The 27,864-nt window shown below is 61.8% G+C and overlaps 4 protein-coding genes across 4 annotated transcripts in view; 1 reads left to right on the top strand and 3 right to left on the bottom strand.

Annotated features, from left to right (window-relative positions):
- RNF213 (ring finger protein 213) overlaps window positions 1–10,170 on the bottom strand; it is a 49,078-nt gene extending 38,908 nt beyond the window's left edge. The window contains exons 1-10 of the mRNA XM_017812107.1: window positions 10,101–10,170; window positions 7,942–8,077; window positions 5,872–6,185; window positions 4,773–5,405; window positions 4,017–4,198; window positions 3,205–3,363; window positions 2,748–2,938; window positions 2,274–2,551; window positions 939–1,186; window positions 124–312 (exon numbers count right to left, since the gene is read on the bottom strand). Coding sequence (XP_017667596.1) covers window positions 124–312; window positions 939–1,186; window positions 2,274–2,551; window positions 2,748–2,938; window positions 3,205–3,363; window positions 4,017–4,198; window positions 4,773–5,405; window positions 5,872–6,185; window positions 7,942–8,050 — 2,303 coding nt within the window. The 5' untranslated portion in view covers window positions 8,051–8,077; window positions 10,101–10,170. The remainder of the gene's footprint in view (window positions 1–123; window positions 313–938; window positions 1,187–2,273; window positions 2,552–2,747; window positions 2,939–3,204; window positions 3,364–4,016; window positions 4,199–4,772; window positions 5,406–5,871; window positions 6,186–7,941; window positions 8,078–10,100) is intronic.
- Window positions 10,171–10,397: 227 nt separating this feature from the next.
- Window positions 10,398–17,357, bottom strand: SLC26A11 (solute carrier family 26 member 11). Its single transcript, XM_017811807.1, has 16 exons — window positions 17,199–17,357; window positions 16,660–16,852; window positions 16,377–16,462; window positions 15,735–15,814; window positions 15,389–15,531; window positions 14,945–15,120; window positions 14,741–14,813; window positions 14,343–14,393; window positions 13,963–14,023; window positions 13,532–13,587; window positions 13,291–13,431; window positions 13,033–13,160; window positions 12,530–12,629; window positions 12,290–12,423; window positions 11,912–11,984; window positions 10,398–11,154 (listed from the first exon to the last, which is right to left on the bottom strand). Exons 1-16 carry the CDS (start codon window positions 17,355–17,357, stop codon window positions 11,072–11,074), a joined length of 1,737 nt encoding a protein of 578 aa, XP_017667296.1. The 3' UTR covers window positions 10,398–11,071.
- A 210-nt stretch (window positions 17,358–17,567) lies between these two features.
- Window positions 17,568–21,060, top strand: SGSH (N-sulfoglucosamine sulfohydrolase). Its single transcript, XM_017812196.1, has 8 exons — window positions 17,568–17,689; window positions 17,953–18,113; window positions 18,308–18,413; window positions 18,621–18,771; window positions 18,931–19,087; window positions 19,290–19,371; window positions 19,453–19,656; window positions 19,944–21,060. Exons 1-8 carry the CDS (start codon window positions 17,602–17,604, stop codon window positions 20,501–20,503), a joined length of 1,509 nt encoding a protein of 502 aa, XP_017667685.1. The 5' UTR covers window positions 17,568–17,601; the 3' UTR covers window positions 20,504–21,060.
- A 97-nt stretch (window positions 21,061–21,157) lies between these two features.
- GAA (glucosidase alpha, acid) lies at window positions 21,158–27,750 on the bottom strand. The gene is made up of 19 exons (XM_017811806.1): window positions 27,388–27,750; window positions 26,835–26,980; window positions 26,316–26,481; window positions 25,846–25,942; window positions 25,640–25,759; window positions 25,393–25,511; window positions 25,132–25,263; window positions 24,884–24,994; window positions 24,608–24,721; window positions 24,416–24,500; window positions 24,177–24,294; window positions 23,839–23,972; window positions 23,562–23,713; window positions 23,210–23,358; window positions 22,970–23,111; window positions 22,656–22,754; window positions 22,335–22,499; window positions 21,857–22,009; window positions 21,158–21,446 (listed from the first exon to the last, which is right to left on the bottom strand). The coding sequence occupies exons 1-19, from the start codon at window positions 27,748–27,750 to the stop codon at window positions 21,387–21,389; spliced, it is 2,625 nt and encodes an 874-aa protein (XP_017667295.1). The 3' UTR covers window positions 21,158–21,386.
- Between the last annotated feature and the right edge of the window lie 114 nt (window positions 27,751–27,864).

Genomic DNA, 27,864 nt, shown 5'->3' with positions numbered 1-27,864 from the left:
TACAACACTGGGTACAACACTGGGTACAACACTGGGTACAACACTGGGTACAACACTGGGTACAACACTGGGTACAACACTGGGTACAACACTGGGTATAACCAGGAATTCTGGCAAACTCACGGATCTCGCTTCTTCCTTGTTTCAGCAAATGAAAGCCCTTCCAGCCCTGCCCAGACATCTTCCTCCACTGGAAAGTGCTCCTGCTGCACAGGAGCAGCAAAGGAATGCAGAAGAGGAAGGATCCACACCCACTGGTCTACTCCACCTTCAATGCATCTGTGGCAGAAACTTGCCAGTGAAACCTTCAAGCTAAAAAAAAAAAATACCCAAACAAACACAGTGAGTGAAAGAACAGCTTTATCCAGGCCAGGAGAACACCCGTGGGGTCGGAGGCTGCATCTCAATCCCCCTGTGCACCCTCAATCAACCTCTGATGGTTATTGTAGCTCGACCTTGTCTTCACTGGGGAGTGCACACTAAAGGTTTAAGAGCTGTAACGTTCCCGAATCTCTCTGCACAGACCCCACTACCTGAGCACTGAGAAATCCCAGCTCTTTATCTACAGTTTCCCCATGACCCCACCCAGCCCTGTGACACCCACACAGAGCCAGGCACTCTGGGGACAATTCTTGGCCTTCTTGGCTGGGCTGAAATACTACAAAAGGAAAAATAACAAGAGAGGTATGTGACTGTGAGAGGGCCCCCGAGAGGTTGGGTATCCTTTATCCCTGGAGTTTTTCAGAACCCCACTGCCTGGATGTTAGCCCTGCTTCAAGCAGGAGGCTAGAACTGAGACCTCCAAAGATACCCTCAAATGTAACGTTTTTTCCTGATTCTCTGGCAGGACAGAGTTGGATTCCTGATTGTTCTATCAAAGGGTGCCATGCTGGCAGCAAAACCAGCCCAGTCAGTTAATGGGTACGTGGAGCACTTACCAGACAACTCCTTCAAAAGCCTTTTTGATGTGATCAATCTCATCCTGTACAGCTTGTTGTGACACCTTGTCCAAGCACAAGAGGCTACACAGGCTAGCCAGGTCATCTTTAGATGCTGGAAGTAAAAAATCCTCAACTACCACGAGGATGGTGAGTCCCAGAGCCAGTTTGCTGTTGATGACCCCCTGTGATGCTTCTGGAGCAGGAACAGGTATTTTCTTCATATAATTTATCAGCACATCATTCACCTGGGATAAAGAAGGGAAGAAACAAACCAACCACAGCATTAGTCGTCTTCTTCTGAAGCCCTTTTCCTCTGCCTGTTACAGTGAGGCCACGGGACAGCCCTGGACAGCCCAGGGTGGCCCTGACCACCCCCAGAGCACCAGGTGTGACCCCCCAGTATCTGTGACAGTTTGGTGCCCCACTGCTCCCACCACTCAGCTACTGGTTCCCTTTTCCACACCCAGCAAGCTGGGGAATGCCAAGGGACCAGGGCAGGGGAAGGGAACCATGAGCTGAGCAGTTTTACACCCAACACTGCCTTCAGTCACCATCACATCCCACGAGCAGCCTCCAGATGGACTCAGACTTTGTTGGGAGTCAGCAAAGGGAGAGAGGCTTCTGTCCTTACCCACAGACCCCAAAAGCTACTCTGGAACCACATTCCAGGGGTCCACAGTGCCATGGTGTCTGGTGACACCAAAATCACACTTCTGAGAACCAGCAGCGACACAAAACACCCGCTCTGCTGAGCTGGGCAGCTGTGCCAGCTCGTGGCCTCTCCCTTGTCACCAGGAGCAGGGAGCCTGCAGAGTTAAAAAGGAGCAGCCCTGACACTGCTCTGAAGCTCCAAAGAAGACAATGTGGCATTTCTGCCATATTTCCCAATTATGTCAAGTAAGACATTTTGCACTCCAGAAGCCCTGTTGGCATCACTGCTTAGAACAGGATCAGGGGGAGCTTCTCCCAGAGACCAGGCAGGTTTGGAATCAGTGCAGAGAAGTTAGTGACAGAGTGACTGGCAGCAAAACTAACAGGCCAGACTTAGGAAATTAATATCCAAACACAAAACCCACTCAAGTAGGAAGTCACCACGTCCCAGCTCTGCACTGACCCACATGGGATGTCAGAACCACACCTGGAACTGCACAGGTGTCACTGAAGTCCCCAAGGCAGATGGTGCCAGTCACCCCAGCAGGATCCCTGCTGGTTCTGTACCTGAACTTTGACTGGAAAAGCAAGATGAACCCAGCAAGGGCAATAGCACATTTGCAAGTCTGGGTTTACTAACTGATGCCTGGTTTCCAGCCCCTGTGAAAGAGAAGGGATTACCTGCTCCATGCCAAAGTTTAATGCTTCCCATCGCATTGCCCGGCCATCGTGCACCAGCTGGGCCACTGTAACATCATAAAACTGTCTCAGCTGGAAGAGGAAGTTCCTCACGTTTTCAGGACTCCAGGTGTCAAGAATGCTGAAGATATTTTCTAACATAACATTGGCAGCTATTTTCTTCCCTTCCACCACTTCTTTCTTTTTATCAAAAAATGTATCCCGAAGTTTTTTAAGCATAGAAGGCCTTGCACACACAATGTCATCGTACTGGTGCCACTCTAGAACAGCAACACAACAGGAGAACAATCACTGAAATCACATCACCCTTCCAGCTGCCCACAGAAATACCCCCACTGGCCCATTAAGCTTCCAGCTGCAGGCAGTGCCATCTAACAGGAATGCTGGTCCATGTGACATCACAAATCATCCCACAATCAGACCATGGATCAGCCCAAAGTGCAGGTCCAGGCTCACCTCCATTGTTGAGCCAGGTGCTTTTTATCAATAAGCAGCGATTCACAAATTTATCTACTGGAGGCTTGTAAATGAACTCGTATTGCCCATTGTCACAGGTCACCCAGTACTTGTAAGGAATGCATTTATCCAGGATCTCTTTCGTGAGGGTTACAGTGCCTTCAATGAGGTATCCATGCTCTCCCAGATTCCTAGGAAACAAAAAATACAGCAAAGGCAAGCATAGGACATGTCAGCTGACCTACAGACTTCCTTTTCCATGCATCACTCCATTTTTAATCAGAATGGTGATTATTCCTTCATGAGAACAGTTTTATAACAGTTTTTTTATAACAGTTTACTCTGTGAAACCCTCTGTAGCAACACCCACCCATGGACACAAAGCCCCAGCCTTGAGGCACCACACTGATCCTGTTCTCCAAAGCTCTCCTGTGCCTGTGTGCCTCGAGGTACTCACTTGCTGCAGGTCATCTCACAGATGTTGTCCTTCCAGTTTGCATAGGGAGAAACACCCTCAGCTCTGATGAACACTTTATGGGCCTCGGGGTTCAGTCCGAAGTCTTTGGATAATATTGCATGGAAATACACTGTAACACCCCCCTCACGGCTCACGGGGCTGCAAGAAAGGATCAGAAGGGAAATAGAAAGAATTCTCTTTTTTTTCTTTTAATTGCACAAATCATTATAAACCACAAATCAGATCTGAGCCACCAGCTGACTGGCTGCAAGACCCATAACTTCTGGCAGCAGTTTGCTCAGACTGCTGTTAGAGCAGGCCTAGTGCAAAGCCCAGTGCAAATAGAAACAGGGGCTCCTAAAGGCAGCAGGAAAGGCTCTGGCCCAGCAGAGCCACCTGGAATGGCTGAGCTTTCTCCCTCCTCCAGCTCACACACATTAAAAACATTCTTCACACCATAAATCTAAAGAGTAATGTGTGTGAAACACGTGTTGCTCATAAGAGCAAGAAAGAAGAGGGTGGTCTTGTTTTTATTCATCAGATGCTCAAGCAGGTTCAAGGACCACCTGTGCCACGTTACCCAGCACATCACCTGGGCTGCAGCTCCCACTGAACACTGGCTCTCTTGTGCACGAGCACTTCACCTCAGTTTTAAGGAAATTCTACAGTTTTAAGGAAATTCTATCTCCACACATCCAAGGTACACCTAACCCCAGTACCTCAGTCCCCCACCTCAGTCTGGAGTCCTCCAGTCCTCCTCACAGCAACTCCTGTCACTGAAGAATGCTGGGGAGCAGTGGGGCTGTTCTCACCTTTCCTTAATCTTTTCCACACGTTTCTGGTTGCTTTGCTCCTTTTTGTTCTTGCAAGTGTCTGCTGCAGCACCAGCACCATCCTTTCTGGCAGCCTCAGCTCCCTTGGTGGGACTGCTTTTCTCACTCACTTGAGGCATTTCCTTACTTGTGCTCTTATTTTTCTGCTTTGTGTTTTCATTCTGCAGCAGAGAGACAGACAATGCCCAGTGAAACAGGAGACCCTGGAAGTGCAATACCTGCTCAGCCAGGTGGGGATACCCAGCACTCACAGCACACCACCAGCTTCATCCTCCTGGAAACACTGATCCCTCACTGAGGGAAGCTGCTGGTTAAGGAAAACAGTGCACAGTGGAAGAGGAATCCAACCCCAACACACTGCCAAGCGGTCAGGCCAGTGAGCCCCAGGTGCCAGAGGATGGGGCATAAAGAAAGTGAAAGAGAACCCACAGCAACTTCCAGCTCACCAGGCCTGTGTGTGAGCAGAGCACAAACACCCACAAAGGACAAGGATCCCCTTTCCTGAGGAGATCTGAGAGCCCCCTGGAGAGGAGACACCTCCCAGCTCCCGGGGGCAACTGAGCGACCCCTCAGTGAGAGCTGGGCTGGCATTAACACCCAGGAGAGCAGGGCTGCAATGAGAACCCCCCCATAGTGCTCCCCATGTCCCTGGGCTCATGCTCCTCAGCTCCACTGACAGCACAGACGAGTCTCAGCTGGAAAGGGAAGCTTGGCCCAACTCCATGGAATACTCACCGGAGAGTTCTCTCCCACCTTGCCAGTGTTCCCCTTCTGCCTGGGGTCCTGTTTGTTCTTCCCAGCCTGTGGGCTCTGGGCCACAGGTGAGGACTTTGTGTCCGGTTTCCTCTTGGGCTCCTGGGCAGGAGGCAGCCCAGGGGCAGCACTTGCTCCCTGCCCTGCTGAGGCCACATTCTTACCGCTGCCCTGGGACTGGGAACCTGCTCTGGTTTCTGGAAGCTGGCCAGGGGCACGACTGCCCTGTTCCACGTTAGCCCTGATGGTTTCTCCATGCTCTGTGGTTCTTCCATCCCCCAGACTGTCCCTTGGGGCTGCAGAGCTGGGAGCTGGGGCAGCCTCGCTGGCGGTGCTGCTCTGCTTTGGTGGGGTCAGCACATCTGCTTCCAGGCTGGCAGGTTCCTTCCCCGGGTGAGCCAACGCCCCATCGCCTTCAGCTGTGCCTCCACTGGCACCAGCAAGTACATCAGCACCAGGTTTTGCTGCCTCACTGCCGGGGGGTTGGATTTCTTGTGGAAAAACACAGGTATCAGGCAATTCTGTGGTTTGAGCTGGGGCTGTGCTTAGAGTTGGCAGAGAGTCCTGTTCCCCGGAGCTAGAAGGACGTTTCTTTACTTTATTCCTCTTCTTTTTCTATTATTAATAATAAAAAAAAAAAAAAAAAACAGAAACAAACACCACAATGTCTGTTTATTGATTGTCAAAGAGAAATTCTTTGTCACTTCCTCCACTGCAGCAAGTGCCGACATCTTCCTGCAACGCTGGGTAAACAGAGAGCGACCAGGAAGAGGAGGGACAAGACCAGCTTGTGAAATGCTAATAACTCTCGGGAATTCTGCAGTTTTAATATTCAAGCCTTGCTCAGCAGGAGCACGGGGCAGTGCTGCAGTGAACTGTGTGCTGTTTCCCCAGCAGCACAGGCAGTGCTGGGGGAGCTGCAGGCCCAGCACAGCAACGTCAGCAAACACAGCACAGCTCCCTGGAGGAACCCGGGCAGCAGCTCCCCGGCGTGGCCACAGGGATCTGCAGGATGCAGCCCAGCCCCAGAGAGGAGAGCAACAAGTCACAGCTGCTCCTCAGCACCGACCAAGAGTCTCACCTTCCTCTGTGATGTCCCAGCAGAGTCACCAGCCCCGCACTGAGCCGTGGGCTGTGAGCTGTCACTTGGAGCTGTCACATCCTCCGGCAGCGAGGATCCCTCTTCCCCCTCCTGTGTTTCAGCAGGGGGAGGAGCCCCACCTGCAGAGCATTCAGGTGTGGTGTCTGAGGGGTCGATCAGAGCCCTTGCATTATCCATCAGCAATTCTCCCTCTGCCTCCTTTTTTTCAGTGGTGGAAGAAGGCCTGGCAGCACCTTCTCCCTTCACCTCTGATCCTGCATCAGGGACTGGAGAGAGCTGCACCTCTCTTCTCTCTGCAGTGGAGGCAAAGTTGATTGTTAAACTAGAGACTCACCCCCCAGTGGGGTCACAGAATGGGCCGGAAGGGACTTTAAAGCTCATCTTGTTCTACCCCCTGCCATGGGCAGGGACACCTTCCACTAGACCAAGTTGCTCCAAGCCCATGGATGGGGGAGAAAAATAAAAAAAAAAGTAACACTCATGGGTTCAGTTTAGAAAGACAGTTTAATAGGAGAGAAAAGGAAAGGAAAATTATAATAATAACTAGAGAATATAGCAAGTGATGCACAGGGTGGTTGCTCACCACCCACTGACTGATGCCCAGACAGTCCCTGAGCAGTGGCTCTCACCCCCCCAGCCAAGTCCCCCCAGTTTTTTCTTCAGCACAATGTCCTGTGGTCTGGAACATCCCTTTGGGCATTGGGGTCACCTGTCCTGGCTGTGCCCCCTCCCAGCTTCTCGAGCCCCTCAGCCCCTTGCTGGCCAGGCAGTGTGAGAGGCTGAGAAGTCCTTGGCTTAGTGTAAGCACCACTCAGCAGCAGCAGAGCCAGCAGGGTGTTATCAGCAGGATTCTCATCCTGAACCCAAACACAGTTCTGTAGCAGCTCCTTGGAAGAAAACTAACTCTGTCCCAGCCAAAGTCAGGACAGTAACACGGAGGAGCTGTTTTGTTGCTCCCTGTTCCACAGCTCCCACCAACAGTGCCACCACTCCCCCTGCACAGCCTCCTGCCCCCGCCCCAAGGCCCTGCCAGCAGCAGAATAATTAAGGAACCACAGCACTGAGGTCCTGCTCCAACCCTGCCCCTCCTCTGGACACGCTGCCTGTCCAGCACTCACAGACCCCCAGGACGAGCAGTGACAGGACACTGGCTCCTCTCAGCTGTCACAGCCTTCTGGGCTGGCTGTGTGACCACTCCCACACAGCTGAGTCCTTTCCAGGAAGGCAGGGGAAACTCCCTTTTAATCTTCATAATTTTATCTAGTCCTTAAAAAACCTGTGAAAAGGCAGCTCAGGGTCAAGTCAGGCAGCAGAGCAGATCTCTGCCTTCTGCAGGGGTTTCACAGGCTCCTCTGCACAGCCTCTACCCCAGTTCTGAGTGCAAAAGCTTTGAATCTCAGCTGCTTTTGATGTCCTTCCTACAGCATTTCAGAGCTGGAGACCCCAGGTTTGTCACCCTGCCACGCTGGACTGCAGAGGGGTTTGCCAAGAACTGTCCTATCAGCACTGCACTCTTAAGATACCACTTCTTCCTATCAACAAACCAAAAGCCATTCTGGTGGCCCAGGACATTCTGCCTTAAACAAATAAAGGATTAGGAAATATTTTCCCCACCATAACAGTGCTGTGTACTTAATTCTGTCACTGTTCAGAAAGGCAGAATTAGTGTGTTCTAAACATAATAACGAGATGCAAGTAGGATACTCTGGTTCAAGAGGGACTCGACCAGTCTTTGTAACACAAAAACCAGTCCCAGTCATTGGCAAAACAGAAATTAGTTCAACACTGGAGACCTGTGTGTGGAGGTTGTGTGTAGGATATGTCAGCAGCTGACTCACTTCTCCGTCCCCTATCAGTCACTGCAAAGTGAGAAAAACTGTCTCTGGTCAGGAATGCAAGGGGAGTTCGGGATGAGAGTTTGGGATGAGAGCTGTGTAATGTCCTGGGCAGAGCAGAGCCCGGAGCCACACAGGCAGCAGGGATGAAAAGCACCAGGACACCATCAGCCTCTGGTCACTGTGCAGCCCCAGCTCACCCCACACCTCCTACCTGGGTCCTGGTCCCCAGGGACGGCGCCGGGAGCCAGGCTGGCCCCACACTTGCTGCAAGAACCGGGCGGACCATCCCCAGAAGCGAAGTGACACACTTGGCACTGCATGTTCCTGGTCGCAGGCCCTGCGGGGACCTTGGGAGCCACGAGGGGAGAGAAGGGGACAGGGTAGAGAGAGAGATACCGACATTAAAGTGTGATAATGGAACTTTGTCACATCACCCTCAGCCTGGCTCCGTTTTATCATCTGGAAACAACCTGTGACACCGGAGAGCGTGGGGGGGTGGGAACCACAGACGCATTAAAAATAATTAAGTACAAACAGCAGCTCCCCCTGCGCTGAGGCCTCGTGCAATGAACGGACCTGGGTCACACCGCGCTCCCCGCCCTGCCCGGGGCCCGGAGCCCTGCGCGGGGCTGCTCCCGCCGGGCTGGGCTCGGTCTGGTTCCCCCGGGCACGGTCGGGGGTCGGGCAGCAGGAACCGTCTCCCCCTGGGCTGGGCTCGGTCGGGTCCCCGCGGGCAGCGTCGGGAGCCGGGTCCCCCCGGGCAGGGTCGGGCAGCCGGAGCCGGGTCCCCCGGGCTGGGCAGGGTCGGGGGTCCCGGTCGGGGGTTCCGAGCTGGGCGGGTCGGGGGTCCCGGTCGCGGTCCCACCCCGAGCTCTCCCCGGCCCCGCCCAGGGCGGAGCTGCCTCCTGGGCGGGGCCTGTATGCAAACGAGGCGCGCACGCAGCCCGCGGATAGGCGGCTCTCCCGCCTCTTCCCGGGTTATATGCAAATGACCCTGAGGATGGGCCAATGGCGCGGCGAGGCGCCCCGCGGTATGCAAATGAGTCCCGTTATGTACCGCGGGGGGCGGGGCCGCCCTCGGCTCCCGGGGGCACCGGCGGGGGCGGGGCCGGCGGTACCGGGGGGGGCACGGCGGGGAGGGGGCGTCCGGTGAGCGGGGCCGAGAGAGCAGGACGGGAGTGTCCGGGGACGGCCGGGCGCACCGGGGGATCGGGGCGCACCGGGAGGACTCCGGGGGCATCGGGGCGCACCGGGGGCATCGGGGCGCACCGGGGGGACTCCGGGCGCACCGGGGGACCGGCGCACAGCAGGGGGTTCCGGGCGCACCGGGAGGCTGCAGCGCAGCCCGGAGACCGCAGCGCCGCCCTCCCCGGACTCCCAAGTCCCCCGACCCCGGACCCCCAAGTCCCCCGATCCCGAACCCCCAAGTCCCCCGACCCCGCGCCGCCCGCACCGGAGCCCCCCGCAAGCCCAGGCCCGGTACCCACCTCGTCCCGTCCCGTCACCAGCCGGCACCGGCAGCGCAACTCACCGAGGGGCCGGGGACCGGGCACCGGCACCTGCAGCGCCCGCTCGGCCGCCCCGGGCCGCCGCCTCCCGCCTGGCGAAGTTTCGTTTTTCCGCCGAGCCGCCAAGTTTCGTTTCTGGCACGTCACGGTCCCCGCCCGGCCCCGGGCGACCCGGCCAATCCCTTCTCCGGCCACCTCCCGCGGGCGGCTCCCGACGGGGTCCCGCCCCGTCCCGTCCCCCCATCCCGCCGGGGGCCTGGGGGGTCGCGATGCCCGAGCGTGGCGGGGCCGCCGGGTACCCACTGGCACCCCACGGGAACCCACCCGGCACTCCCAGGCACCGGCAAAGAGCCGCTGCCGGCGGGAGGGAGCGGGTGCTGCTCGCCGGGGCCGTGGGGGCAGCCCCGGTGGGACGGGCCTGGAGCTCAGCCCCTTCTCTGCGTTTCCCGCAGCCCCCAAATCCCCGGCAGAGCCCCACTTTTCCTGCTTTGGGCTGGTGGGGTACAGACACACCAACCCCCCACTCCTGCACTCCGCAGGTGGCTGGAGCAGGGCTGGGGGCCATGGGGGCAAGTGTGTTGCAGGAAAGCAGATCATTCTGGATCCGACAATCAAAAGTCAAAAGTGGATCCAACAGTCAAAAGTCAAAAGTGGATCCAACAGTAATAAGTGGGGATGCAGCTGTAGCCGCATCCCGGATACAACGAGGACCAAGCTGAAGACCGGCTCCCAGCACACCTGATCTCCACTAGTGTTCACACAGGTTTGAGCACACACACCATTCCCACACAATCGGCCCTTTTGACCCCCATACTCCTATTTTCCCGCTCCCAGCATCACCGGAGTGCAGCAGGGAACTCACCACCCAGCGCTGCTCCGCTGCAGGAATGAACACCCCAGGGCAGGACCTGCCGGCCCTGGCAGGCGTGTGGCTCCTCAGCTCCTCTGCTGCTCTTGCAAAACCTGCAACACGCCCCTGGCAGGAGGAACTGCGCCGGAGTGTGCCCTCGGGCTCGGATCATCCGGGCAGCCGAGTTTGGTTTCAGTTTCTTTTCCTTGGAGTGCTCAGCAGCGCCGAGAAGGGAATTTTCCCATCCCACACAAAAGAAAAAGCTTTCCCCCAGAAACACAGAGATCACGCTGACTCATTAGCAATTCCTGATTTATTACACCCTCCTTGCTGGGTGCCAGCAGAGGGCTGCTCAGGAAAATTCAACTCCCGACCGTGCCCAGCCCCGCCGGGCTGCTGTAACAGGCTGCACTCCAGGGGGACAGCCCAGCCCTGCCCCGGGCAGCGCTTGGCACAACACCCACAAACGAGGGATCAGTGAGGAGCACAGTCCCGGATGTTTTGCTGAGCTGTCACACGCTGGAGGGCAGCGCCAGCAGCCCTGAAACTCTCTTTGAGGAGAGCACGCAGTCAGTGTGCCCCAGAACATGAAAAATGTCCAGAATTAAAATAGTGGATTAAAAAAAGACAGCAGCTCTGTGAAGGAGGGACAGCTTTGTGCTGATCACCGGGACAGGGAATGGTTTTGTCCCCCTGATCCCTTCCAGGGAGTGCCTGCCCTCGGCCTGTGGAGGAGGCGAGGTGCCAGAGCCCCATGGGGCTGGGGGCCGGTGTGGGACCAGCAGACCCCTGGTCCCAGTGCTCACCTCAGCCTATGTGGGGTTGGGCTGGTGCTGCTCTGCTCTCCCTGGTGTGGGACATGGGGACAGTCCATCCTCAGCTGCCCAGGAGCTGGGCAGGGGCAGGCGGCTCCCGCAGAGGGTGTTGATGTCACTGGGGTGTCACAGGACATTCAACCCCAGCACAAATGGTGACTCCTCGACTCACTGGATGAGCCCCGAGCTCTCAGTGGTGCTGGTGAAGGGGTCGGTCCTGCTGTCCCACGGCTCTGCTCCTCTGCACCGCTCTGGGCCAGGGAGGGGAGAAGCAAGTTAAGGCCAGACTTTTGTCCTGCTTTTAGCTGGGACAAAGTTAGTTTTCTTCCAAGGAGCTGCTACAGAACTGTGTTTGGGTTCAGGATGAGAATCCTGCTGATAACACCCTGCTGGCTCTGCTGCTGCTGAGTGGTGCTTACACTAAGCCAAGGACTTCTCAGCCTCTCACACTGCCTGGCCAGCAAGGGGCTGGGGGGCTCGAGAAGCTGGGAGGGGGCACAGCCAGGACAGGTGACCCCAATGCCCAAAGGGATGTTCCAGACCACAGGACATTGTGCTGAAGAAAAAACTGGGGGGACTTGGCTGGGGGGGTGAGAGCCACTGCTCAGGGACTGTCTGGGCATCAGTCAGTGGGTGGTGAGCAACCACCCTGTGCATCGCTTGCTCGCTATATTCTCTAGTTATTATTATAATTTTCCTTTCCTTTTTCTGTCCTATTAAACTGTCTTTATCTCAACCCACAAGTTTAACCTCTTTTCTGATTGTCTCCCCATCTCTCTGTGGGAGGAGCAAAGGGCTGTGTGGTGTTGAGCTGCTGTTGGTTAAACCACGACAGCTCACGTGAATCCCCGAGGCTGAGGTGACCAGCTCACCTTCCCAGCAGCCAGGTCCCTGCAGCCCCCCCACTGCTGCTTTGGGGCTCGACAAAGGTCAGACCCCCAGGTTCATCCTCCAGAGCCCCACTCACCAGCATCCTGAGAGAGCACCAGGGGCAGCCCAGAGCCTCACCTGCCTCCTCCCGGCTGGAGAAGTGCTGGAATCCTTCTAAGTCGGCAGACAGGAGGACTTGGAGAACAGGGTCCTGAGGGCAGAGAAACTTGGGCTGGGGGAGCACTGGCCACTTCCTGCCCCTCCAGAGCTGAGCCCCCAGCCAGCCCAGAGCAGAGGATCCAGCCCTTCCCACCATCCGCATCCTGCAGCCTCCACCTCTGTGGAAGGTGCTGAGATGATAAAGGTGCTACCAGAGGAGAGGCCAGCACAGACCATGGGGGAAAGCAGCCGGGCTGAGCCCATCGACAGGGACCCTCCCCAGGCTGTAGGGGAGAGGCAGCAGGGTCTGGGATGGGGCAGCAGAGCCTGGGATGGGGTGGCCAAAGTCCCACACACCTTCAGGCCACAGAAAGCCAGTGAGAGGCCGTGCTTGTGCAGCTCCTGCAGCAGCTCTGCCAGCCCCACCACCACCGTGTAATCAATGCTGCTGATGTGGCAACAGTCCAGGATGACGGAGCGTGGTGGAGATGCTGCTGGAAGAGCATAAGGTCACGTCCCTGATGAGTCCAGAAATGGCCAGCCCAAGGGTCACAGCCCTCAGAGCCAGGGCCGGGGCTGGCAGGGGTGGGACCATACCTGCCAGAGCACGGCTGCACACAGTGTCCCGGAGGCACTCGATGGCTGGGAAGTGCAGGCTGCTCCCCGGCTGCACGAGGAGCACGTCCCCCTCCGACACCTGCACAGACCCCAGTGCAGGGGGACAAGTCACTGGGAACTCAAGGCTGTGACCTTCCCAGGGGGGACAACTGCCCGTGTCACTCACTGTCCTCCTGGACGGAGGGGGACACGCAGGAGCCCCCATCCCTGAGGGAAAGCCCCTCCTGCCCACACCCAGAGTCAGCAGGACAGGGAGAGCAATGCCTCCCCATCCTGCTCTCCAGTCCTGGGAGATTCCCTTCCTTGTGCTCTTTTAAAGAGGTCCCTGTGCTGCGCCCATGGCAGGCTGGTGACACGGGAGAGGGCATGAACAGGACAGAAGCATCCTGCCCCCCAACACCTCACTGCCCTCATGAACCCCCTCCCAGATCCCTGGCGATCACTGTGGCCTTGCCACACCCAAGGGGAGGTGTGAAGCCCACCTTTATTGGGGGCCTGGCAATGGAGTAGAGCAGGAGAATCCCTGAGACCAGCACCCCGGCCACAATTCCATACTGGACCTCCCAGAAGCAGAGCAGGAACGTCACGCAGAGGGGCACAAGGTCCAGCCCTGCAAGAGAGACAGCCCAGGCTCAGCGTTGGTTTGTCCCGGTGCCACAGGGCCCTCAGTGACAGTGCCTGCTCTGCAGGTAGAGCTGGGCTGCACCAGGGGATCAGCCTCCCCCAGCTCGTGCCCTCACTCTTAACCCGCCAGAGCGTCCTGAAGATCCCCACGTCGAACATGGGCAGCACGGCCGAGATGATGACGGCGGCCAGGGCCGCCTTGGGGATGTAGTAGAAGAGCGAGGTGAGGTAGGCCAGCGAGAGCAGGACCAGGGCACCTGCGGGACGGGGGGAGCCCCTGAGCCATGGGTCCCTGATGCCCAGGGCTCCCAGGCAGGGGGGCCTGCAGAGCAGCCCACGGCAGGGTCAGGGCCCTACCTGTGACGAGCCCTCCCGCAGGGGTGCAGACCCCTGACTGCGCATTCACCGCCGTCCTGAAAGGCAAAGCAACACGTTCTAGGCTGTGAGGGGGCCAGGGGGGCCGGGGCTGTCCCCACCCACTGCCCAGACCCCCCCACCCAGGAAAATCACTGACCCTGCCGGACCCCACCAGGGAGAAACACAAGCAAGAAACACGAGTGGCTCCCAGGCCACAGCGGGACTGCAGAGCACTGAGATGGGAGAGAAGGTGGCCATGGGACACACGCACAGCCTGGCCACCAAGGTGGGCTGCTGGGACCAGGACATAAGCTCAGAGACCCACTGGGGTCTGCACAATCTTCCACCCAAGATCTTGCAGAGCCCCCTCACCCCACAGGCCCAAGTGAGTGTCCTGTGGGCTGGGGCCTGCCCCCCCTCCTGCTACCCACCGGCCGAAGCTGCCCGTGATGGGATAGGACGAGACGAAGGAGCCCAGGATGTTGGCAACACCTGAGGAGGGGAAGGAGAGGGGCTGGGGAGGCACCGCCAGGGCCATGAGCTGGGTCTGTGTCCCCATCAGCACCTCCTCCAACCCCAGTACCAGAGGCCGGATCAGAGCCTATCCCGCTGTGCAAGTGTGACTCAGACTGCTCTGGAAATTCCTGTGGGAACAGCTTTGGTGGGGGCAGCATGCAAGGTAAGAAAGGGAAATCTTCAGGGAGAGATAGGACTGCTGAGATGGGATCTGGTGTAGTTCAGGAGCTCTGGGATACACAGTAGCACTGAAGCCAGACCCCCACCCCTGAACTGCTCCAAAGCAGTGTCTTACCCAGAGCCAGCAGCTCCTGGTTGGGGTCAATCCTGTAACCATTCTGCGAGGCTGAAAGGAGATACCGGCATTGGCCACAGGCACAACCCACCACGCACACGGAGTGGGGCCAGCACTGACTGGGACAGTGTGGGCCCTATCCTGGCACCCCTCAGGCACAGGAGCATCCTGAGACAACACCCACTTCCTGGGCCAATTTCAGCTGTGCTCCCTGCGGGACCCCTCCTGCCAGCCCACACGATGGAACGGGCTCAGCACAGGCAGATCTGTACCCCTCAGTGCCCTCGTGAGAAGACCACCTTCCCCAGCACCCGAGCCCCTGGGGAGACCCCTCCCCAGCACCCGAGCCCCTGTGGGACCCCCCACGAGCGCAGGGCAGGACCCTGGTGCAGCCGTACCAAAAGCCTTGGCAATGGCGATGGTTTCCAGCAGGCCCATGAGCGGGACCACGGCCAGCCCGACCCCCATGTCCTAGGAGGGAAGGGTACGGTGAGGGAGGGCCAGGAGTGGCCTCATCCCGCTGTGCAGGGAGCCAGTACACGCAGGAGGGAGCAGAGCAGCCCAAGGGGAGCTTGGCCTCCACCAGCCACCCTGGCACTCACCTCCACCATGCTCAGGAAGGGGACGGTGCCGTTGGGCGCTGCCAGGGAGAAGCGCGGCGGCCGGAAGGCAGGGAGGCCCCGGGGGATGCTGCCGGTGAGCGTGAGGGGCTGGGAGCCCATCACCTGGAAGGAGTAAGCAACCAGGCCAGCAAACAGGACGACGAGGGCGTTGCGTGCTGCAGAGGAGAGAGCAACCCTGGAAACCCGCCCAGAGCCCAGGGCAGCAGGAGGGATGGCTGCCAAGAACCTCCACGCCTTAGGAAGGGGCATGCACAGTGGCAGGACCACCCTTAGGACTTTGTCCTCCCCGACTCATTTCCCATGTCTCGGCTCCTGCCAACCTGGGCTTTACCAGTTTTGGGTTGTCTCTTCCTTGTCCCGAAGTGACAAGCCCCCGGGAGGGATGGCTGGGGGAGGGGACGGGGCAGGGGATGGCTGGCACACCTGTGGCAGAGATCCAGACGATCCAGCAGCTGATCCTGGCAGCCAGCGGCTCCGCAGAGGCAGCTCGGGGCAGGCGGCTCTTCATGGCCCGGAGCGCTGCCAGCGCGGCCAGGCAGGCCAGCCCCAGCACAGCGTCCCCAGCCCTGCAACAGCCACATCAGAGCCAGCCCAAACACGCTCTGGGGCACAGGAAGAGCCCCCCCAAAGCCCCTCCAGAGGGAGGTTGTGTCACAGTGCTGGGCAGGGACCGAGAAATCAGTCCAAGGTGTGACCAAAGAGATGAGGAGCGAAGCGGCAGAGCCTGAGACCCCACAGCTGCAGGGGAGGGAGTGGGGAAGGTGCAGACCTGGTCTCCCCGATCCTCCGCAGCGTCTCATACACCTGCAGGAAAAACTGCCGTGGGATCCCCTGCAGCCCCAGGATGTTCTGTGCAGGAAGACAAAGCCTGGTGACAGCCTGGTGACAGCCCAGCTCAGCCCCAGCTGCCGGGTGCCTCAGCCCCTGGAGCCGCGCCGTCCCCCACGACCGCAGCCATTGGCCAACAGCGGCTGCCAGCTGCTGGTGGAGGCTCTGATTTGGGGTAACCACAAAGGAAGTGTGGCAGCCCCAGCAGAGCCGCACGGCCTCAGGTCCCTGAGAGGCCAGTGAGGAGCTGAGGGGCTGTAAAAAACCCCCTGCAGCTCCCATCACTGCAAACCCACCGTGCCAGAGATCACCCAGCACCCCCTGCCAGTGACCAAATCAAATGTCCTGGTTTTACTGCTGTCCTGGATGTCACCAGCTGGTCACAGGCAAAAGGTGTGTTTGGTTTGGTCTGCTCAGAGCAGAGCTCTCAGGGACCCAGCAGAACTGCTGGCAGGGGGTCTCATGACCCCTTTGGGGCTCCTTCCTCTGGTACCAAGCACATCACCCAGCCTGGTGCTAAATATCCCAGTTCCACAGCACTAGGAGACAGCTGGTGAGGCATCCAGGGCAGAGTAGATCCTACCTTGATCTGGTTGAAGCTAATGGTGATGGAAGCAGCCGATGTGAACCCTTTAATGACAGGGCAGGAAATGAAATCCAGAAGGAATCCTATGTGGGATGGGCAGCACTGAGCACACTGCTGGCCCTGGTAGGCACCCAAACCGGGTGTTTGTGTGCACACAGAGCTGTCACAAGCATTAGCAGGATGACCCCAGCATCCTGGAAAGCTGAGAGGAGGGGGGAACAACTACAGGATGTACAGCAACATCCTAAAAATACAATGGTGCATGGCAAGAGCATCTCACCGAGGTGCAGGAGCCCCATGGTCAGCTGGATGCAGCCAGAGAGGAAGGCGAGCAGGACGGCATAGACAGGCTCGTGGAATGCGTACGAGGAGACGAGCAGGGACATGATGGCTGTGGGACCCAGCGTCACGTCCTTGGCAGTGCCCAGGAAGAAGTAGACGAAGCAGCCCATGAAGGAGGAATAGAGGCCATACTGCAGGGGGGCAGAAGGGGCACTGGCACAACGCTGGGAGCTGGGAGAGGCCAGAAACTTCCCCGGCGAGGAGGGCTGGGCTGATCTCGGGTCACTCCAGGGCACTTGGCACACACAGGGCGTCAGGAGCTTCCTGCCCGGAAAACGGGCGACTGCACAGGGTCGGCCCTTGGTCGCCCAGCCCAGCCCAGCCCAGCCCTGCCCGCCACGCTGCAGGCGGCTCGGGGAGCGGGGGGTCCCCGCGCCCCCAGTCAAACGCAGCTCAGGGAGAGAGCGTTCCAGGGCCACTCTGGCCACGGGCAGCTCAGGGAGCGGGGGCTCCCCGGCTCCCAGCGCCGACACCCACCTGCAGCGGCAGCCCGGCCAGCTCGGCGTAGGCCAGCGCCTGCGGTACGGCCGTGAGCCCCACGGCCAGCCCGGCCAGCAGGTCCAGCGGCAGCCAGGCCCGGCAGTACCGCGGGAGCCAGCGCAGCACCGGCAGCGCCGGGCAGCGGGACCCCGGCATGGCGGGGACGGCCCGGCCCGGCGGGGATAGCCCGGCACGGGCACCCGCGGCCGCAGCTCCGCTCCTGGGGGGCCGGGGCGGGACCCCCGCGGGGCCGGGGCGGGCCGGGGCCGGCCGTGCCAGCCCGCTCCGCCCGCGGGGCCCGTGGCTCCGCCCGGGCCGGATCTGAGCGGCCGGGGCCGCCTCATGTGACCGGGGTGAGGAGGAGCCGCCTCGCCCCGGTGCTGGTGCCGGTGCCGGTGCCATGCGGCTCTGGGCACTGGCGCTGCTGCTCGGAGCGCTCCGGAGCGGCGCGGCCCCGGGCCCGGCCCGCAACGTGCTGCTGCTCCTGGGTGAGTGCGGCCGCCGGCCCGGCCGAGCCCCGGAGCCGGTTCCGGGTCCGCGCCCGTCGCCCCCAGCCCGGGAACCCCCTGCCTGGGCCGCCCCGCGGGTCCCGCTGCATCCCCTCCGCTGGGACGGTCCCCGCAGCACCGGCCCCAGCCCGGGTCACCCGCAGCCCGGGGATGCTGTCGGTGTCATTCGCGTCCCCCGGGCTTTGCCCCCGCGCCTGGTCAGGGACGCGCCCCGGGCTCACCCCGCACCCCTCCCGCCGCAGCCGATGACGGGGGCTTCGAGAGCGGCGCCTACAACAACTCGGCTATCCAGACGCCCAACCTGGACGCGCTGGCCCGGCGTGGTGTGGTCTTCCAGAACGCCTTCACCTCCGTCAGCAGCTGCTCCCCGAGCCGGGCCAGCATCCTGACCGGCTTACCACAGGTAGGGGCACCGCCAGCCCCCGGCATTCCTGTGGCACAGTCCCAGGACGGGGCGACCCCCCTGTCTGCTGGCCCACCCTCTTCCCAGCCCCCAGGACCTGCTTCCCCCGCTCACACACTGGGAGCACGGCTGGATGTGTTCTGGGGCCGGGCTGGCAGCCCTTGTCCAACCGTGCTGTGTCCCCTCCCCTGCAGCACCAGAACGGGATGTACGGGCTGCACCAGGACGTGCACCACTTCAACTCCTTTGACGGCGTGCGGAGCCTGCCCCACCTGCTCAGCCAAGGAGGTGTCCGGACAGGTAGGGAGCCAAAGGCAAGGGACAGGGGAAGGGAAACCCCCCCTTGGTGCACCAAACCCCAGTGAGCAAGAGAGCTTGATGGCTAAACTGCCCGTGAGCCAGGGAACACCCCCTGGACCCATGCCTGTCCCCCAGGGAGGAGACAATGGTAGCCATGTCCCCCCACTCCTGCTGCTCCTGGCACACCACTTGTCTCTGTTCATGCAGGGATAATTGGGAAGAAGCATGTTGGGCCAGAGGCTGTGTACCCCTTCGACTTTGCCTACACAGAGGAGAACAGTTCAGTCCTGCAGGTTGGGAGAAATATCACCCGGATCAAAGTGCTCGTCCGGCGGTTCCTGCAGAGCCAGGACGAGAGGTGAGATGGCCTCCACATCCCAGTTGGTCTGGGTCACCCCATATCCAGAAGCCCAGACTAGGTGGGAGTCCTCCTGCCAGCCCCAGCTCATCCTAGCAGAGGGTCTCAGGGGGTGTGGGCAGCCCTTTGCTCCACCACCTCCACCCTTTCCATCCCTAGGCCTTTCTTCCTCTACGTCGCCTTCCATGACCCCCATCGCTGCGGGCACTCCCAGCCCCAGTACGGGGCCTTTTGTGAGAAATTTGGCAATGGAGAGAGTGGGATGGGCTGGATCCCTGACTGGAAGCCACAGATTTACCACCCAGAGCAAGTGCAGGTGGGAACCTGTGGGTCTGCACGGGGCTGTGTGGGGCCCTGCGGGGGCTGCATGTGATGGCAGCCTCTGATGGAGCCAGGGCTGGCCCCCACCTCGTCACTGCCAGCAGCATTACAGGCAAGAGCTGGTGAGGGCCACCGTGGTGGACCTGTGACCTCTGTCTCCGTGGTGGCCATGTGCCACTCTCCCCTTCTCCGTTTAGGTCCCCCCCTTTGTTCCTGACACGCCGGCTGCCCGGGCTGACCTGGCTGCCCAGTACACAACCATCGGGCGCATGGACCAAGGTAGGAGCCGCAGGGCCAGGCTGGCACTGGTGAGTGCTGCAGACCCTCCTGCCCCCCTCAGCTCTGCCCCTCCGTCCGCAGGGATCGGGCTGGTCCTGGAGGAGCTGCGGCGTGCCGGCTTCCACAACAGCACCCTGGTGATCTACACCTCCGACAACGGCATCCCCTTCCCCAGCGGCAGGACCAACCTCTACCGCTCCGGCACCGCCGAGCCGCTGCTCCTCTCGTCCCCTGAGCACCCCCAGCGCTGGGGGCAGGTCAGCCAGGCCTTCGCCACCCTCCTGGGTAAGAGCCCCTGCCTGCGAGAGGGAGCAGAGCTGGGCCCGGGGGCTGTGGGCTGCTCCCCACGCTAAAACCCAGGGTCTTGTCCCAGGGGCAGCCCTTGCATGGGAGAGGAGGGAGGACAGAACAGGGTCCTCTGTGGGACAGCATCCCAGGGCTCAGCTCTGCAGCTCCTCCCAGGAGCAGCCACAGCCCATGCAGCTGCAGACCCAAGGGACGTCTCTGCCCCTCTCCAGGTTGTTTACTCCCACGGTGCCAGTCCCTCCTCTCACCCTTCTCTTCCCCTCCAGATCTGACACCGACCATTTTGGACTGGTTCTCCATCCCCTACCCCTCTTACAGCATCTTTGGCACAAAGCAGGTGCAGCTCACTGGAAAGTCTCTCCTGCCAGCACTGGAGTCAGAGCAGTCCTGGGCCACCGCCTTCAGCAGCCAGAGCCACCACGAGGTGACCATGTACTACCCCATGCGAGCCATCCAGCACCGGCAGTTCCGCCTCATCCACAACCTCAACTACAAGATGCCCTTTCCCATTGACCAGGACTTTTACGTCTCGCCCACTTTCCAAGACCTGCTCAACCGCACCAGGGCCGGGCAGCCAACCCACTGGAACAAGACCCTGCACCAGTACTACTACCGGGACCGCTGGGAGCTCTTTGACTGCAGCCGCGACCCCACCGAGAGCCAGAACCTGGCCCCCGACCCCCGCTACGCCGACGTCCTCCAGCTGCTCCGTGTGCAGCTCCTCAAGTGGCAGTGGGACACGGGGGACCCCTGGGTGTGCGCCCCCGACGCTGTCCTGGAGGAGAAGCTGAGCCCCCAGTGCCGGCCGCTGCACAACGAGCTGTGAGCGTCACCTCTGCCGCCGTCCCCACTGCTCTGCCACGGTCCCGTGCTCCCGTCGGGCACGAGGGGTTGGAGCAGGATCACGGACGGACCAGTCCCTAATCCCTGGGTGACACCACGAGGCTCTGCTCTCTGTATCACCCACACCACCTGGCCCCAGAGCACTCAGGGACCCTGGTGCCTTTCCTCTCAGCCAGAGGAGCCGTAGGGCCAAGCTGCCCCTCCGTAAAGCTTCTGGAGGACAAGGGCTCCATTTCTCCCTGGAGCTGGGCACGTCCCTGCAACAGCCCCCGGCTTGGAGCCAGCAGGACAACAGGACAAGGGGCTCTGTGGTGCAGCCAGGGGGCCCCCAACGCTCTGGGAAACGGGGTGAAGCCTGTGAGGGGCACAGGTAGCCCTGCTGGAGACCCCCAGGCAGGGAGGGAACCAGGGTGTCCCAACCAGGGGCACAGGGCTGAGCCACAGTTCAGGACCAGCAGGGGCAGAGGGGACACGGGCATGGCCTGGGGCTGCTCCCAGCAAACAGCAGCTTTATTCATAGCACTTGCTCCTTCCCCTCCTGCACATCCCCCTCCCCAAAACCACAAGCCCCCCACAGGTTACCAGTCCCCCACAGAAACAGGTTTGCTGTCTCACAAGGCACTTGGGTCTTTTTTTCCCTGATTTGAGGATGATGAGGTTTTCCCTGTCCCCGGGGGTTGTGCAAGTGTCGTCCCCCCCCCCGTGCCAGTCCAGTGCACACACCTCCATCACCTCACGGCAGCTGAAGTCCAGGAGCTGCGTGGTGTAGGAAGAGCAGTGGCAGCTCCGGGTTGTCAAGGGATGGGATGGATCCAGCCCCAGAGCCAGGGGGAGCAGCGTGGCCTCTCCCTGTGACCGGTGGTGGCTCAGGACCAAGAGATCACAAACTGCTCCCACATCGGCAGTGACACAGGGACTCTCAGCACCTGAGAGGCAGAGGGAAGGGTTGGCAGCAGGCAGAGCCAGCTGGGAAGGAGCCTGGGAGGTGTCAGAGCTGAGGGAGGTGTCCTGTCCCCATACAGAGCCACAGCCTGGCATGGTCCTGATCCCACAGAGCCCCTGAGAAGGGCATCCATGGCAGGCAGCCCCAGGAGCAGAGCTGTGCTGCTGCTCCTCTCAGAGCTCCAGCCCCATCATCAAACAGCCTTTCCTTCCTCCATCTCCCCATCCTCACTCCTGTCATGGTCTAATCCTGCCCAGCCCCAGAGCAGTGACCCAGCCTGTGCTGACAGAGCTGGTGCTGTGCCATCGCTGGGGCCAGACCTCACCAGCCCCTCAGCTGTATCCTGTCCCTTCCCAGCCACCACCCCCTCCCGGGGGGGGGACGAGCACTCACCTGGGTGTCACTGCGGTAGGAGAAGTCGCTCACGATGACACCGTTGGCCAGGACTTGCCGGGGAGGGCTGGAGACCCCCAGCACAGTCACAGCCTCCAGCAGGACCCCATCGAGGTGGGGGCTCGCCCGCAGCAGCTGGCTGAGCACGGCACCCTGGGGGACAGCGGGGATGTCACCGTGTGCTCCCGGGTCACAGCCACCCCACGGGCACACAGGGCTGCCCTGGTGCCCTGCTCCTCGTGCTGCCCCTCTGCCAGGCACTGAGCCCAGGGGGCCAGAGAGCATCCACAGTGCAAGGAGAGCAGCCTCTCCCCCTCCTAGGGGTTATCCTGAGGGGATGCTGACCCCTCCACCCCACCAGCTGCTCAGTCTGGCACTGTTGGCACCACACAGCTCTGCACCAGGGCACAGTGCTGCCTGTGACCACGTGTGCCCCAGGGCCACCAGGACCCCCCCGCCCAGATGCCCCCTCACTCACGTGCGTGGCCAGGAAGAGGATCTCGGTGTAGTCCCCCCTCTCAAAGGTCTCCCAGCTCTCCCCATCATCCCAGAACAGGTCTCCCCTGGCAAAGCCATCTGGGGTCAGTGCCACGACCAGGGCCATGCCCCTCCTGCGGGACTGGGCAGTGCTGAAGGCGGGTTCCTGGGGCGTGGGAGAGGGCACAGCTCAGGGCACTGCTGGAGCCACGTCCCCTGGACAGTGCAGCCACGGCTCCCTCGGCACTGTCTGCTCTGTGGTGACGGCACTGCCACCACCCTAGGCTGGCCAGGCAGGTCACCACGGAGCAGAGGGACTCACCTGCAGGGGCAGGATGTGCCCTGCACGGACATGGACATTGATGGTGTCCAGGGGTGCTGGCAGGAGGATCCATTGCCCTTTGCTGTGGATGGTGGAGTCCTATGTGGTGACAGAGAGGGAAGAGCAGGCACAGGGTGCTGTGTGGCCAAGGGGGCCAGCACTGCGGCCCTTAGATGGCCATGAGTGAAGGCAGGCGAGGTACAGGACCCACACACAGCCCCAAGGGGCCTGTACCAGCAATGGGATGCAGGAATGCACACGGGGTCCCACAGCAAAGTCCCCCCCAGTCCCACGACACAGCAGGGAGCACCCACCCCTGCCAGGCTGTACCACGTCCCCGCCGGGAAGTAGCCGCTGACTTTGGTCTGTCCTGCCTCCAGCACGGGGGTGACGAGCAGCCCCCCGCCCCACAGGAGCTGGCGGTCCACGGCCCAGGTGTTGGGGTCTGTGGGGAACCTGGAGGAGGGAAGGGCAGCGCCAGGGAGACCCTGCACCCACCTCCCCCTGAGCCCAGCAGGACGGCACCCACCGGCCCCGGCTGGGCCAGCACTCACTCGAGGAAGAGGGGCCGTGCCACCGTCTCCCCGGCGGTGTGAGCCCGGTGGAAGAGGGTGTAGAGGAAGGGCAGGAGGGAGTAGCGGAGGCGCAGGGCGTTCCTCATGGCAGCCTGGGCGGCCGGGCTGAAGGCGTACGGCTCCTGTGGCTGCGGGGGAGAGACCCGAGGGGGACGCTCAGACCACACAGGGAGGAAGGGTGGGTGCATTTCTGGGATGCGGGATGGACTCTCCCAGTCCAGGCCCAGCACTGAGGGCACGTGGCACTGCAGCTGCACCAGCCACCTTCCCATGCGTGCTCGCTCATCCCAGAGCCCCCCTGCCCAGCAGGGTGAGGGCTCCCAGGGCTCACCCGGGTGCCATGGTCGTTGTGGTTCCTCATGAAGGGGTAGAAGGTGCCCAGCTGTGTCCAGCGCACGCACAGCTCCTCGGACGTGTCGCCCGCGAAGCCGCAGATGTCGGCACCCACCAGCGGCACCCCGAACAGGTTGAAGAGCAGCACCTCTGTGGAGGGGGCACAGCGGGCACTGAGGCACCGGGGGGACAGAGCCTGTGGAGAAGCCCCCGGCTGCAGGGGCAGCACAGGAGGGAAGCAGGGCTGGATGTGCCCCAAGTGCCCGACAGCCTACCTGGTATGGAGTAGTAGAGCTGCTCCCAGTTGCTGCCGACGTCCCCTGTCCAGTGCCCGGCGTAGCGCCCGTGCCCAGCGAACGTGGAGCGCGAGATGACGAAGGGCCGCTTGCCCCGGACCCTCAGCAGTGCACTGAGGGCAGAGCAGGGTCTGCTCAGCACCGCCCAGACAGGGAAGGGGCTCAGCAGCTCCCACGGCACACTGCGTTTGTTACACACCAAACCCTCCCTCCCCGCTCAGTGCCTTCCCTGTGCCCACACTGCCCACGCTGGGGCTCTCTGCCAGCTCTGGCATCCCCTGGGATGTGCAGGAGCCCAGCAGGAGCCCCAGGCTTACTTGTGGGAGGCGATGGCCTCGGTGAGCCCGTACAGGCTGTGCAGGTTGTAGTGGGAGGACAGGAACTGCTGGCTGGAGGCACAGATGGTCCCGGCCCGCAGGCGCCCCCCGAACACGCCTGCACCGGACGGGCGGGGGCAAGGGCGAGGTCAGAGCCCACCCAGCTGGGACCGGAGCATCCTCCGGGATCCTCCCAGCGTCCCCACGGCCCCGGGAAGGGCTGGAACCCACTCCCATACCTGGCACGTAGGGGGGCTGCTCCAGGTTGTTTTGGGGGCAGCCATCCTGGGAGCCCTCCACAAAGTTCGACGGCTCATTCATGTCCTGGGGAGGGAAAGGACGGGATGCCCTCCCTGGCACACTGGGGTCCAGCGGAGGTGCAGGGAGGGAGCCAGGGAGCTGTAGCCAGCAGCTCTGCCAGGGCCACTCACAAGCCACATGCCATCAAAGGGCACTTGGTCGTGGAAGTCCTTCACCATGTCGTGCCACCACTCGTGAGTCTCCGGATTGGTGAAGTCCGGGAAGACGGTTGGGCCTGGCCAGACCTGCGGGAGGGAGGCAGCAGTGGGCAGAGCCCTCCACCCCACATACCACCCTGCCTTCCATCACAGCCACCCCCTGAGCATTTCCCTCTGGCCCTTGGGGTCCTGCTCCCATGGCCCTGCTTGACCCCCCTCCCACAGGGCTCGGGCTGCTCCCACACACACCTTCCCGACCAGGGGCTGTCCCGTGGCATTTCGGATGAACACCCCTCTCTTCAGTCCCTCGTCGTAGGGCTTGTAGGTGCCAGGGGGTCCCGAGCTGCTGATCCCAGCATCCTGGCAGGGCACAGAGCCGGGGCTTCACCAGCAAGGGCAGGGAACGGCCGGCCCTGCCTTCCTCAGAGGAAGCTCCATCACTGCCCTCGGGGCGGCTGCAGCCCCAGTGCCAGCCCACCCATGTGGGTGTCACTCACCACGATCATGATGTACCTCAGCCCACAGCGGTGGAAGTCCTGCACCATCTCTGGGTAGTCCTTAAAGCTTTTCTTGTTGAAGGTGAAATCCCTCTTGGCATCTGCGTAATCCAGGTCATTCCACTGCACATCCTGTGAATGGTGACACGGGTGGAGCAGGGACTCCTGCACAGTGCCACGGGACCCCCGCCCACGGGGGCTCCCATCAACTCCCCCATGGCCATCGTTGGACAGAGGCTCTGGGGATTAGCCCAGACCTACCAGGGGGAAGCGGGCTGCTGTCATGTTGGCCACGACCTGCCGGGTGATGTCGGTGGAGGAGTAGCCCCAGCGGCAGAGGTGGAAGCCCAGGCCCCAGTACGGGGGCATGAAGGGGAACCCTGGAAGCCAGAGGGTGGGTGCTGGCAGGGATGGCCCAGCATCACGCTGCCCCACAGCCCCACTCTGCCACGCCAGCTCTGCCACACTGCTCACAGCATCCACACCCCCGCTCGTGGCTCGCCCGTACCGACGACGTCCAGGTACTGCCGCACCACACTCTTGGGGTCGGGGCCCAGGAAGATGTAGAAGTCCAGGATCCCACCCGTTGTGCGCCAGGTCAGGGCCGGGCTGGGCTGCAGGAGCACGTCTGGGGAAGCACAAGTGCCAGAGGAAGAAGCAGCTGAGGACAGGGATGGGGCTGAGCCCTCACCCCGGCACCTCCACGGGACTCACCCATCGCGTTGCTGTTCAGCAGAAAGACCCCGTGGGCTGAACCGTCATCCTCCATCACCAGGTAGAAAGGGTGGGAGCCGTAGAGGTTGACCTGGGGCTGGAGCAGAGCATGGTGTGGTGCCAGCGAGGCTCTGCCAGAAACCCTGGCACCCACCCACCCCTCGCCTCCAGCCAAGAGCACCATCATGGCTTGGGGTGCAAACCCAGGGCCTGTGGCCCCAAACACTGCTGAGTCAGAGCAAGAGCCCAGGAGTGCCAGAAGGAACAGCTCCTGAGCAGCACAGAGCCCCAGGGGACAAAGCCTGGCCTGGGGACAAGGGTCCCATGGGCTTGCCTGGGGCTGAGGCCAGGTCCCAGAGCTAAACCAGCACAAGCACCTCTCCACAGCCCCAGACTAGATGTGAGAGGCCGTGGGGCCACCTTCACAAGGCCAGATGAGCATCTCCCCTCCCCTCAGCCCCGCTCCGTACTGCAGGCGCCATGTCCCGGTTCCAGAGGGTGACCCTGGTCCATGTTGTGTTGAGGATCAGCGGTGTCAGGTGCTCCCCCAGCCCAGAAATGAAATGGGAGGGCAGGGAGGTGGAGATCTGCAGGAACTGGTCTGCGAAGAAGAGGGGGGCGACGGTGGTGTTCAGCCTGCCGAGAAAGGGAGGCTCTGGCAAACAGCCGGGAGGAGGGAGACACACCGAGCTGCGGGCCCTCAGCACTGGAGAGGGACGCGGATGCTCATCACCATGTGAAACAAAAACAAGTTTCAGCTGAGCTCCGCGATTCCTGGTTCCCTTCTCAGCCACCGAACTGCAGAGGGCGTCAAAGCAAAGCCCGCACAGCCACCAGCTGCCGCCCCACTCCTGTCACCAGTGTCCCCCGCCATGACCAGTGTCCCCTGCCACATCCCTGCTCCCAGCCCGTGCCCTGCGGGGCCGCCTGGGGTTCCCCTTCCAGACTGAATCCCTCGGGAAGGCGAGGGGGGCAGGACGGGCACTCACAGGACTCTCCCGCCGCGCTGCCGGCACACGACGAGCCCGAAGGGGTCCTGGTTGACCTGCAGCCCGTAGAGCGTGGAGGGGGCTGCGCCGCCCGCCCGCGGCGTGTCCAGCGGCACCTCATAGCGCTGCCGGGCCGGGTCCCGCAGCTGCGGGGACAGAGCGGGGACAGGGTGGGCTCAGCGCGGGGACAGAGCGGGCTCAGCAAGAGGACAGAGCGGGGACAGAGCGGGGACAGGGTGGGCTCAGCGCGGGGACAGAGCGGGCTCAGCAAGAGGACAGAGCGGGGACAGAGCGGGGACAGGGTGGGCTCAGCGCGGGGACAGAGCGGGCTCAGCAAGAGGACAGAGCGGGGACAGAGCGGGGACAGGGTGGGCTCAGCGCGGGGACAGAGCGGGCTCAGCAAGAGGACAGAGCGGGGACAGAGCGGGGACAGGGTGGGCTCAGCGCGGGGACAGAGCGGGCTCAGCAAGAGGACAGAGCGGGGACAGAGCGGGGACAGGGCGGGGACAGGGCGGGCCGGCCGCGGAGGGCCCGGGCGGGGTCCGGGGCGCACCGTGAAGCGCAGGCGGGTCGGGGTCTCCAGCGCCAGGTCCAGCCGCAGCTCGTCCACCGCCGCCGGCAGGAAGGCGGCGGCCACGCGGCGCAGGCGGGCGGTGAAGCCGCCGGCCGTGGCCGTCAGGTTCTCGGCGCGGTAGCTGCGGTACCCGCGGGGGAAGAAGCACCAGGGCGGGCCGGGGCCGGGCCCGGGGCTGTAGCAGCAGCCCCGCGCCTCGCAGCCCTCCCGCGACAGCAGCCGCTCGGGGCCGCAGTCGAAGCGGCCGCCCGGGGACACCTCGCAGGCGGCGGGCGCGGGGCCGGCCCGGGCCGCGGCGGGGACGAGCAGCGCCAGCAGCGCGGCCGCGACCCCCGCGCACATCGAGGCGGGACCGGCGAGAGCCGCGCGGGGACGGGGACGGGGACCGGGCTGGCACTTCCCACCCCCGCCCCGCGGCGCTGCCGGAGCTGGGCAGGAGCCCGGCGGAGAGCGAGA

This window comes from Lepidothrix coronata, unplaced genomic scaffold (assembly GCF_001604755.1).
Source record: "Lepidothrix coronata isolate B3197 unplaced genomic scaffold, Lepidothrix_coronata-1.0 Scaffold34, whole genome shotgun sequence".
Taxonomy (NCBI): domain Eukaryota; kingdom Metazoa; phylum Chordata; class Aves; order Passeriformes; family Pipridae; genus Lepidothrix; species Lepidothrix coronata.
The sequence above is the reverse complement of the archived record's forward strand: the minus strand, read 5'-3'. Positions and strand labels throughout refer to the sequence as shown.

Coding starts and splice junctions, on each gene's coding strand:
- SLC26A11 (XM_017811807.1), bottom strand. CDS start 17,357: ATGCCGGGGTCCCGCTGCCCGGCGCTGCCGGTGCTGCGCTGGCTCCCG. Junction 16,853..17,198: donor TGGCCGGGCTGCCGCTGCAG/GTGGGTGTCGGC, acceptor GCCCCCCTGCAG/TATGGCCTCTATTCCTCCTT. Junction 13,588..13,962: donor ATCACGGGCAGCTTCGGCCG/GTGGGTAGCAGG, acceptor TTTGCCTTTCAG/GACGGCGGTGAATGCGCAGT.
- SGSH (XM_017812196.1), top strand. CDS start 17,602: ATGCGGCTCTGGGCACTGGCGCTGCTGCTCGGAGCGCTCCGGAGCGGC. Junction 18,114..18,307: donor TCCTGACCGGCTTACCACAG/GTAGGGGCACCG, acceptor CCTCCCCTGCAG/CACCAGAACGGGATGTACGG. Junction 19,088..19,289: donor ACCACCCAGAGCAAGTGCAG/GTGGGAACCTGT, acceptor TTCTCCGTTTAG/GTCCCCCCCTTTGTTCCTGA.
- GAA (XM_017811806.1), bottom strand. CDS start 27,750: ATGTGCGCGGGGGTCGCGGCCGCGCTGCTGGCGCTGCTCGTCCCCGCC. Junction 25,760..25,845: donor GCTGAACAGCAACGCGATGG/GTGAGTCCCGTG, acceptor GTGCTTCCCCAG/ACGTGCTCCTGCAGCCCAGC. Junction 23,112..23,209: donor GCACGGCCCCTCTTCCTCGA/GTGAGTGCTGGC, acceptor TCCCTCCTCCAG/GTTCCCCACAGACCCCAACA.